Raw genomic sequence first — 12,091 nt, forward strand, 5'->3', positions numbered from 1 at the left:
GTCCATATATGTAAACAGGGATGCGTTGATATGCAACAAATGCAAGAGGAAAATTAATCAATATAATAGTCTCACTTAAATGCTGAAACAATCAAGTCTACATTCACAAACATTAAGTTTCTAGAAAGCTAAGTCATAAAGCGATGGACCAGAAACAATGAATTCTAAGAAAGACGACGCATCAAGCACCTCTCTGTCCAGGCCTGCCGCCACCGTGATGATGCCTCCCGTCTTATTGTTGATGGTGTACATGTTGGAGGTCGGGCTCTCTGGGTTCTGAGACAGGATCTTGTAACGCAGCATCCCATTGGCTGTTTTCGGGTCGTCTTTGTCGACGGACGTCACCGTCATAACAAATGTTCCTAGAGGACAGGAAGACAGAGAGCAAATGCGTTTAACTCATTCGTTTATCGGCAATCAAAAGACATTCGAAGCCGAGCAGACGGTGCCGCATTGAGCGCTGCTAGATTTAAAGCTTTGTAATATAGGAATCCAATGTTCTTTCCTTGTGATCTTAAAATACCCATAAACGCTTTAATGCAAAGTCAACACAGTGGCCGTCGATGCCGTTTGGTCTGCCAACGGTACGGCGGCATGTGAAGCCGGGGGCTCAGACTACAGCCAATCGGGTCGCTCGAACGGTGGGAGGCTTCGCGTGGTGCATTACCTGGCTTGGAACCCTCTGGAACGGTGCCGTTCCAGATCTGGTGAGTGAACTCGGGTCTGTTGTCGTTCATGTCGATCACATTGATCACAATGTCAATCGGGTTTTCTACCTGGTTGCCGTTCAGGTCCACCGCATGGGCTCTCAGCTGGAGGAAACACAAACACATCTGGGCTGTAGAACGCGTTCGAGCAGGGACGATTCTCGGCTGTGCAAACAATATATTGGGACAGAGTGCGAACTACTCGCTCAATGTCACCCACTGACCTCTGCATTTAATTCTGGTTTCGTAAAGACTAAATTCTTTCAAAAGAGAAACACGCGATTCGTTTTTTTAGGGAGATACCGGCAGCGTGTTCACGGTCGTCTCTTGAAAACAAACTGATTTCATTCAGTACCGTTGCCTACACTCGTTCAGCACAGGTTCACTTCTATTTTAGCAAAACAACTCTGATTTGCTGCCTTTTTTTTGCACTTCAAGTACATCTCTCCTGCATACACACACCTGCAAGGTTGGTGCCTCACACAGGAGTTCAATTGACTGCATTCATTCTCTTTAATAAATATAGGTAACAGTTTATCAACAAGACTATGAACAGAATCCTTCAGATGTAATGCCTTAAAGTCTAGTTGAAGTGGAAATAAATGAATGTTTATACTGAAAGTGGAGTGCAGACAGTAAGTTTAATAGTAAATATGACTCACAAGTCAGCGACAGATAAAACTGAGCTCCTCATTGATCTGCAGTTCACAGTTCAGGTTGGACGTCTGTGAAGGTTTCTTGTCGTGAAAGTCTTTCGTGCCCTTCAAAGATCACGTAAGTAGACTCGATCATTTTAACTACAGCTCTGCTTGATGTCTACCGTTTGTCTACCGTTTTGTCTGCTTGAATAGCATTAAAAGCTAAGCTATATAGTTTAAAGACCACTGCAATGTAATGGGAGAACCACTAATGAATGAAGCAGCTCTGAAGGAGCCGCAGGTTATCATAATGCATCCAACACACTCGGTTCACTCCAAAACATCACGCTAAGTCCTCTACATTCTCAGACGGATAAGTCAGACTTCCTGGGAGACCCCGGTCTTTATTGGGTCTGAGCAGACTGTATAGGCTACACGTGACCCTCGGGCACATGACAACTGGCAGGAATGGACAGCACGGACAGAGAGAACACCATTTTACAATCATGAGGATATCATAAAGAGATTTTTTTTTTTTTTTTTTTAAACTACGGTGTCTGACGTACATGGAAGTTGGAGATGTGCTCTCGATCCAGGGGCTTGTTGACAGATAGCTCTCCAGAGATTGGTTCAATGATGAAGATGCCGGTGGGGGGCTGGTCAGCTCCAGGACCCGTCACACTGTATCTGAGGGACCGGTTTTTGTCGTGGTCCGACCGGATCTGTGGGTGGAAAGATATATTAATGATGAGCAGCAAAAGCCCGGGATACCACTTGATTTTCTTTTAGCTGATATCATATCTAATAACAACATGGACTGATAGTTCCCTTTTGACATCGGCATATAAACACTTGTAGCGAAGTCTATGTGTTCATGCGATGTTTATTTCAGCACCAATCATGGTATTAGTTTAAAAATAGGTTGGCGTGTAAGTAAAAGAGTGCATATGAAGAGTGTGTGTGCGTCTGTGTACTGATGTTCTGGGCCGTCTATCCTGTTTGCCATGTAAGCCGAGACCCTCTGTTTGCTCAGCATGGATGGAGGGTGTAGGCACAGAGTATTTCCTCATCCTGGTATCATCCATTACGGCCCAGAAACATCCTTCTAATATGACCGGATTAAATATAAAAGCATGTACAGGACTTAAAAACTCGGTTCGGAAGTCAGCTTAACATCTACTTCTTAGCTGTCCCTGGGAGCGTTGCTTGTCCTCTGTGAACCATCTACACCCAGCCCTGACCAGAGAATGGCAGCAAATTAATTTGGTCGCGAGTGTCCTTGAGCCATGATAAAAAGGAGTATAATATCTCAACAGGCAACCAAGGAGCAATTGTGCTGGTGGCCACTTCAGATTTCTCTCTGCTTCTAAGTAATGCCAGGTTACAGCAATACCGACCGGCGACCGGCCCTTAAACAAAAGATAAATAATAAGAGCCCTGACCTTAAGCAAAGTGCTGTAAATATGAAGCATTTGGAGAAGGCATACGTCCAATGTCTGTGACCCTCCGAGTGGGAGCTACAAGGTTGTCATATCTAGCAAATAGGCATTTTCTTTCATGTCGTGAGAGTGGTGTGTGTGTGTATGTGTATGTGTATGTATGTGTGTGTGTGTGTGCGTGCGTGCGTGCGCTTGGGTGAGCTACGTTACCCGGACAAGCTCTTGTGGGAATGGGCCTCGTGAGTTCTCTGGGACATTGATTGGGGGGATGACCCAGTCTCTCTTCATGCGTTTGAGTGGGCTGTCCGCGTTTCGGGATGGAAATGCTATTTCCTTCAAATCCTTCGACATGACTGGAGGGGCAGCAACTTGCTGGACCTGTGAAAAGGAAAATGATTAAGTTCAAGGGCTGGGCAGTGATCATATCTGTGCAGAAAAAATACAGACGAGTACATTCATTTTTAAAATCACGCTAGCGGCATGGCTCTACGGGCGGCATCGTCGGCCGGTCGATCGGTCCACCGCAGACTGAAATGGCGAGACAGCTGTTGGATGGATTGTCATGAAATGTTATACGGGCATTCGTGGTCCCCAGAGGATGAACCCTATGGCTTCAGTGATCTCCTCAAGCATTCCTTATCCTTTAATCTAGCGCCTTTATCAGGTCAACATTTCCATACATCCAATACCTAAGTAGAAAGCTAATGGCATGTCATGTCATTTTGTTAGCTAGTTGGCAAACATGCTAAACTAAGACGGTGGATAAAGCACCGACTCTTAGTCTTGTTATCCTGCGGGAATGAAAGACTTAATCCGATCGTGTATCCATTCAGCTACAATCAATAGCAGCCGGCGCCAACCCAAACACTGTCGCGACACCTTACTGCAACGAACGGTATTGCGGGCCGACTGACGACGGTTCCATCAAAGGAACTTGATGTGGTGATAAAACGAAACCGGCTGCAATTTCCTGCAAAACTAATAAGCTCTTCCAAATGCCATTCAATACGTATTCAGAAATGTGTGATCAACCACACAATCCATTTTTTTTTTTTTGCGACTTTCTTTGTAGCTTAAAATATCTACAGTACAACATGTGATGATATGCCTTGAAATGCTTTGGTGTGGTTACGGCAGCGGCAGCCGCACACGGACAGCCCTCCTTGCTTTAAACGGCAGACCCCTTCTTATGTCCTGATAAAATGCGCCCACACAGACAGAGCAGCTTCCATAATGGATCTGCCATCCTCCCTCGGCTGTAATGAATGAGATTTGAAACAAAGGAGGATGGTACCTGCAAGCCAGACACTAAACACACAGATGGCTCAAATTGCCTATGCCGCTCCAGAGACTGAGGAGACTGAAGTAGTGCCAGGGAAAGTTAAAATAACCTTGAACGAAATGAGGCGGGAAGGAAAACAGAAAAACAATATGTAAAATCTGTCAATGTCAATGAATGATAGCTGGGAATTCAATGGAGCGTTCAAGTCCCTTGAAGTATCTTCCCTACTGTTGCCTGTAATTATTCAAATGTTGATTGGTTGTGAGGTAGTCAAGTCCTACAGAATACTACAAAGTGTCCTATGCAAATACAGAAAATAATTACCCCTTTGTCACCTTATAGCGTGATCCCATATCCCCCCTCCCCCCCTACCTCTTAACATCTGGGGAGCTGTCGCAGAGCTTCCACTAATCATGTTTGAAATCCGATTATACTGCTTTCACACATTGGAAATGCAGAGAGGCGAGCGGACAGATAGCGAAGGAGCATGCTTCAGAAATATCTATTACCCTGTTAGAATGGGCGCGAGTGAGGGCAGTAATTATTTGCAACCCGCGTCTGGAATGATGAATGGCACGCTGGGTTCGTTCAGCCCAACACGCATCTATCTGTGGAGCGCTGGAGGTCCCGCGCCTTTCTACACTCTAAGAACCCCCCCTCCATCTTCCCACTAGGAGTCTACTTTAGAGTCCAGGAGAGTGTTCGGCTGAGTGATGACCTGCGTGTGGGGTGGGGGGGGAGAGATTAGGCATGAGTCTATTTGTCCTTTTTAGAAAAATTCTCCCTTTCAGATACGACATGTTTTCACCTCACGGACTCCGGGGTTGTAATAGAGGTGGCGACGGCGGCCGAGGACACTCATGTGAATGAGGATATTGTTTGGTTGTCATTGATTAAAATGTTTCCCCCAAGGCTGCCGCAATCTAATAAAAAAAAAAAAAAAATGCAAATCACTTATGTGATTAAGAGATGCGTGATGATTCATGACAATAATTGTGCTGAGGGGGAAGATAACAGCTCATGACCTCATAATCGTGGGAGATACGGGAAAGTCAATCCTTGATTTCATTACCGACAAATCAGGAGGCAAACCCAACCGCTGCCCGCAGATACTGATCAGTAAACAGCTGCTGCTGTACAACAATGTACAGCCAATGTGGGCTTCGGATTTTTATTGGAAAACTAAGAAGAAAAAAACCCTACTTGGGACAAGTATGTATTTGCCTTTGACCGGCCGACAACGGTGAGTAATGGTCCCATTAAAAGCACACACCTGCAGGAGTCCCAATAGTAAATGAGTGTCAGTGGCTAACGACGGTGTTTTGTAAAGCCATGGAATCATTACCGGCCACAGGTTTAATTTGGGCCCAGCAGACAGTAACTGTTGGTGTTAATTTTTAATCTGCACCCACGCACAATAAAACACCCGCCTTTCCTCAGATTATCTGCTCTGCAGCCCGTTTAGGAATGGCCACTTGTGGCCATTTGCTTAAGTGTATTACAGGGATGAAAAAGGAGAGCGAGACGCACATCGCTCTTTATAATGCAAACACTATTATTGCTTTTGGGGGTGTTCATTAAGATGCCAGAAGGCTAATGATTTAAGATCTTATGGCGATGATCATTAACGTATGCACATAAAGGCTCACTTGGGATAGAGAGCAGCACACAGAGGAGAGAACAGCAGAGACGCAACGATCAATCAGCCGGTTTTGATCTGGCATGACCGATGACCGGATGGTCAGTCTCAGATAACGCCGATTCTCTGCCGGTCAAATATATATACGCACGAGCCACGTGGTGATTAGCGTCGTGCACATGGTGGCACAGGCAGCGACCCTCCTATTGTCACAGCCACACACAGAGTCGCCAACTAGATTTAGCGACTTTAGATACAGATTCATAAATAGTTTTTTATAAATAAATAGACAAACAAATACATAGTTTTAGATAAGAGGATAAGAAATAGTTGACACACTATAATTGGCATACATACACAGTATGGAATAGTTTCTCTGATATGTAAATAATATTTACATATGTTCCTAATTTCTAAGAGAAGTTACAAAAATGTTTGTGTGCTGTCAATTACAGCTTTTCAAAAGAAAGAAAAATGGAATCGGCAGTTCAGACAGTTCAAAAATCTGTCTGTCTATGTGTGTGTGTGTGTGTGTGTGTGTGTGTGTGTGTGTGTGTGGCTTCACCACTGTAGCTTCAAAGCAACAGATATTATCTAATTGAGCAGGATCACATAATCCGCTGGCAATGAAGTTAGAGACCTCTACAATAACACGGCCTCTCTGCGCTTCTTCTCATTTCCTGGTTACCAGGCGGACAGAAAGGACATGTGCAGCGCTTGTTTTTTTGTGCACTTCCTCTGATCCACGGCCAGCCGCCATGTTGACACACGAGCACACGGCCATTCTAACTAATTGCAGATGACTGCGCAACACGTCCAGCGGAACAGTTGGAGCGCTTTCTCCACAGCTCAGACAGATGCTTCCCGTCTTCCACAGCACTGAGAGAGGCGTGTCCCCGTTTGGATGATAAGACAATAACCTCACAATCGCACGGCACGCTCGCCGAAAATCAACTTTACGAGGAGCCATTTTGCATCTGCTCTCGCTACCCGCTGACCGTGTAGAGTATATGTTTGTGCTCCTACTAAATTGACACATTAAGTTTTAATTAGCGAGCATCCATCCAGTCTCTCGGAACACCTGCTACAATTTAGGGAACTAGTCATCTGTGAATGTGCGGTGTGCCTAATAAGCGTGAGTTATTGGATGCGAGGGGGGGAGAATTGATCATTCCACCTTTCTGCGGCGGTAACATCAGTCAACAAACAAGCCGGAGATGTCGTGGAAGTGGTTAAGGCGCATTCACCTGCTGGCTGGAGGGCGTCAGCCTGACTTGGGCCACCCATTGCTGCTGAGTGGTGGCGTCGCTGGCCTTGATCAGCAGCGGCGACGCGGCGGGCGTGGAGTGCCGGATGGTCCTGGCGGCATAGACCACTCCGTCGGCCTCTATCCGGAAGTCAGATGGGTTACTGCATTCAAACCGCACCAGACCCCCTCGGCCACAGTCGACGAACCTCACTGAGAGAGAGAGAGAGAGAGAGAGAGAGAGAGAGAGAAACAAATATATATAAATAAATCAGCCCAAAAGTGAGGGAGAAACCTGGAGGGTAAAACTAGCGATAGAGACAAAGGAGGTGGAAGACAGACAGCCAGCCAGACACAGAGGGTCCACAAAGGTTTTCTGATTTTCCCTCTCGCTCATACATTATTCACCTCAAGCTGTGCCCCAAAGGTATTGCTCAAAACAGGTGCAGTGGAGGAGAGAGTTGGAGGGAGAGAAAAGTAAAGAAAAAAAAAAAAAGGAAGTGTGCCCCTTAAGGTCTATTAAATAAGAACCCCAAACCCCCCAAACATTGCATTAAAAACCTGAAGTGTAAATTAGACTGTCTAAATGCCCCCACCGTGCTTGCATTTGAGGAAATGCATGCCGCGTGTATAAACATGTGTCTAGGATGGTGCTGGATAAGTCCTGTTTTATTTCCAGCTTTCAGGCCATCACATGCTAGCTTTGTCCCCCCATGACATACAGGGTTGCCTTCCGTGGATGGCTGCCGATCTGCAGCTCCTCCAGAGAGAGAGAGAGAAGTGCGTGTGATGTTTATTTCATCAGCGTGTTCACACAGGAAGAAAAGAAAAGAAAAAAACAAAGAAACACAGAAACTCTCGCATGCAAACATACACGGCAGACAGGTGGCTCATGGGGGCTGGAGTCCCACCGGTGCCTCAGTGGCACAACACCGGTTCATGTTTCAAGTGAGTGACACTACAGCACAGCCTACGTAGCCCCTATGTATACACACAAACAACTCAACACCTAAGAGCATCATTGTCTGATCCTTTTGTGTGGCTATGTTTCCCTGAAACCACCCCTCCCCCCCCCCCCCTCCCCCTCATGTTTAGGGCACACAAAACGGCATAAAGGAAAAGATAAAAATCCCTTCCGGCCACAGAGATCACAACGTTACCATATATCGCTTGTGTGGAAGCTCGGCTGGTGCCGCTTTGAATTATTAAAGGAGATGTGGAATTACTTAACAAAAGCCTTGAAGCAGGGTGCCTAATCTTCCTTTGTGCTGCTACCTTGGAGACCCACAGATGTCTCCAGAGCGCCGCGTGCACTCGGAGGCGCGTCGAGTGCCTCTGGGCTCGGGGAGAGGATGCAGCAGATCCACTCAGGGTCCAAAGGAAGTCATAAGTGTAGCCCCCCAGACCTAATTTAATAGCATCACATAAACATGCAATCTATTGTCCTAAAGTGCACCCGTCGCTGTCAGAGGTGAGGAAATGGAACGCGGTGAGGAACACAATATGGAGTTTGGTTTCAGTTCAGTGACTTCAAACCAAGTAAGAAAAGAAGAGCATTGAGTAAGTAAAAGTCCGCTGGCCGCTAGGCTAATTCATGCAGTGTGAAATGCCATACGCTTTCAGTGCTGCTATGTAAAAAAAAACAACATATTTTTGCAAATTACAGCACACTTGTAATGCACAGCAGAAGGCTTTGTATTGAATTTCTGTAATGTTGATGTACTGAGGTGGCTCACACAGATGCTTGTATTAGATGCAGCTTTTGTCTAAATAACGAGGGAGTTCAGATCTATCCGACTGCTTGTAATAACTGTGGAAAAAGTAGCCGTGAGCTGTGATATAGAAAGAAATTGAGGATGCGATACATTGAGATTCGCTGACAGGTGAATTGGCGAAACGGCGCGTGACTACAGGGAAGCTTCACCTCTCAACGACCTACTGCCACAGAACGGCTGAACGCCTGTAGCTTGAAAACAGCAGTCGAGGTCAATGTTTCCAGGTAGGTACCCTTTGGTCCCAGACGTACCTGTGTTCTTAGTGAGCATCTAAAGGCAGAATGGCTGAAATCAACAGAGCAGAAGGACAATGCTGTTTTAAAAAAAGCCTGTTTTTTTTAAGTTTTTGAATGTGGGAAATAGAATTAAGAAGCAAGAAAGAGAGACAGAGAATGAATCAGAAATAGAAGGTCGCATCAGGGAACTTTGTAATTCAGTGTAGTCGCAAAGTTATCGACCCTGGTTGAATGAAAAATGCGATCTTGCCATACAAAACAGGGAGAACAAATCTTCCGAAAAGACCATGAGCTGCACTCCATCACAGGCTTCTGCTAAAAGATTTAAACACTGACGAAACGAGAACAAAACTTCACTGCGGAGTTTGCAAAGTCGTCTCAATATTGCTCAACGGCACACAAGGTGAAATAGCATCGCAGGAGAGCCAGCGGTTCCAATAATGAAGATGGAAGATCACGACAAGATCTTTCCCTCCGTACTGGAATACACTTGATATTGACCATCTCCGTCCTGGCTGCTTTTGCTCAATTACCCTCGACCAATTAGCTTTTCCTTTTTTTTTTTTTTTCTCGTCTTTGAACCCGGCAAAGCTTACATCAGATAGATGACCTTCTTTCTCTGGAGGGTTTTCCCTAAAGCCAGCCACCTGTAAACTCAAAGCTTTCAGGCAATCACCGGCCAGCCAAAGTCAGCAGATCCTCAGACAGAGGTGGAATACAGAGTGAGGGGCTGTCAGAGGAGCTCACAATGCAGCAGAAGACAGTCCACAGCTGAGTAATGTCTCACTCACACTACTCTGACTGAGGTGTCAATGCTATGTCATGTTACACAGCAGGCGTAGCTAGAGCCAAAACAATTAGTCGATCATTAAATTAATTAAAGATATTTGGGCTGTTGGTCAGATAATACGAAGAATTTAAAGACGTCACTTTCGGCTCTTTTGATTATCATTTATCACAATTTTTCTGATGTTTTATAGACTAAATTTGACAGGAAGCTGGAAAATAAGCGGTAAATTAATTCCTAATGGAAATAATCATTTCCGCTTCTATAAATGAGTTGGCTGCAGGTATGAGTTTGGGTAGCGCTTGCTAATTATAACAACGTCTTCGGCCATTCCAGTCCTCAGTTTGCCACTAAGTACTAACAGGACTCCCATAATGCAACACCGACTTGTCCGATCTTAAAACAGTAATGTATAGACTACAGATGTCAATCTGCCTCAGCTAGTTTGATTGATATTGTTTTTGACAAAACATTTATGCTTTTAATCGACTACTTATCAGCACAACCACCAAATGCATTTCGGCGTCAAACACTGAAGCCCATGTGCTTCCATGTTCTGTCCTACAGGCACTCTTCACTACACATTTTTTGTGAACGTGTGTTGCGGTGCACTTGACAGCGGCGCTCCCCTTGTGAGTTATTTTAGCCCCAGAGCTGAGCTCCGGCTCTTTAACATTGTCTGAAATTTGGCCATCAGGACAACCTCCGAGAGGCCTCTTCAGCGGTCGGCCCCCACGGCAATCGCTACACAAAGTCCCAGCAGGCGCAGCCAGTCCCAATGATAATGAATGAGCGTGTCCAGCATGTGTCTATTCATTTATCAGACGCGCTCTGGTGGCTTATAAAACCACGGGAATGTGTAGCGCGGCACCGGTAGAACCCTGGCTGCTGCAACCTCTCCATATCTATCTAGATGTATGGGCTCCCTACGGTGCAGGGCGAGAGGAGGATCTTGGCTGCCACGCCCTATCAGACATGTCGTCATGGCCGCTACGATAAAGGCCTTTGGTTTGGACAGAAATGCCGATGCAGCAGCTGGGGGCCTGGGGGTTGGGGGTTAAAAAATAAAAAAGAGGGAGGGGGGGAGGAGAGAGAAGGAAAAACAGGCCTGTCAGCAGAAAGGCCTGTCCAACTAATACCCTGCACCGGGGCCCAAAATTACCTCCGACTCAATGGTTCTATTCACAGTTTAGATGCCGCCCCCCCCTACTGACAAGCAACACAAAACCCCCGGCTAACCTCTCCGTAGTGCCAGAGTGCCTCTCTATTGTCTGCTCCGTCACGTGATAACTCTAACTCAGACAGACACAAATAGTTAGGGAGAGATAGGGAGAGGCAGCGAGAGAGAGAGAGAGAGAGAGATACATTTAATTTGAAACGTGGAATGTGGGCTCCGAGACTGCAGGCCGAGGCAAAGAAAGCGTTCCACGATCTTGGCTTTTTACGCCCGCCCGCCAAATGTATACACGCCGGCTGAAAGTCCCTCTAATGTGACAAGACTGAAAGCTCTCATGTGAGATCATCCTAATACACCGCCACTCATTTTGCCGGGGAAGTGAGTTGACTGGCAGTTGAGAAATACTCAGCGTAGGTGTTTCATCAGTGGCCGAGGATAAATGCAGACCCAGGCAAATGCCCCAGCGGCGCCCCCCCGCCCCCCCCCCCCGACAAAATGCATTATTCGCAAATGAATGTGACCAGGTTTAGTAGGGTGGCCCGACGAGACAATGCGATATGAAGCGGAGGCTCCAGCTGAATGCGCTGTGCGAGACATCCATGCCAGCGCCGCTGTTTATAAGATCCGGTTAAGCCCCGGTGGAGCTCGCACTCTGCTGCCTCAATAACAACTGCTGTGATATGAAATTGTAATCCAGTCCAGAAATTGTGGGGAGAACACGGCAAATTAGGGTCAGCACTCTCTTCCAGCGTACGGACTTTGTGCCCCGACCACAAAAACATCCTTCACAGCGTGTTCTGTAATTGCCCAATTATTGAACAAAATGCTAAAAGCACAATACACGTGTTTTTCTTTCTCTAATTCTTATAAAATGACTGCTTGCTATGCGTACTTGTGCATGCATACGTTATTCTCTGTTTCTAATGCTATTATTATGAATTTATATTCTACAGCTTCAAGGCCAGTAAGCAACTTATTACATTCCATTCTTCACAATCACGGCGATTTCCAAGTTGACGCTTAAATAACACTTTTTAAAAGTAAGTCTTATCCTTGAAAATGACTGTTGTTGCTCTCTCATCTGATGCAATAAATAAAGATGGATTTTTATAAATTTATAAACCATGCGCATTTAAATTAATAATTAAAAAATACTATTATCAAT

General features: G+C 45.7%; 1 protein-coding gene across 1 annotated transcript in view; it reads right to left on the reverse strand.

The window, feature by feature from the left end:
* cdh2 (cadherin 2, type 1, N-cadherin (neuronal)) overlaps positions 1-12,091 on the reverse strand; it is a 57,232-nt gene that overhangs the window by 14,281 nt on the left and 30,860 nt on the right. The window contains exons 3-7 of the mRNA XM_076098308.1: positions 6,953-7,164; positions 2,995-3,162; positions 1,912-2,067; positions 668-812; positions 190-362 (exon numbers count right to left, since the gene is read on the reverse strand). Coding sequence (XP_075954423.1) covers positions 190-362; positions 668-812; positions 1,912-2,067; positions 2,995-3,162; positions 6,953-7,164 — 854 coding nt within the window. The remainder of the gene's footprint in view (positions 1-189; positions 363-667; positions 813-1,911; positions 2,068-2,994; positions 3,163-6,952; positions 7,165-12,091) is intronic.

This window comes from Anarhichas minor, unplaced genomic scaffold (assembly GCF_050575085.1).
Source record: "Anarhichas minor isolate MPS153535 unplaced genomic scaffold, ASM5057508v1 ptg000024l, whole genome shotgun sequence".
Classification (NCBI taxonomy): domain Eukaryota; kingdom Metazoa; phylum Chordata; class Actinopteri; order Perciformes; family Anarhichadidae; genus Anarhichas; species Anarhichas minor.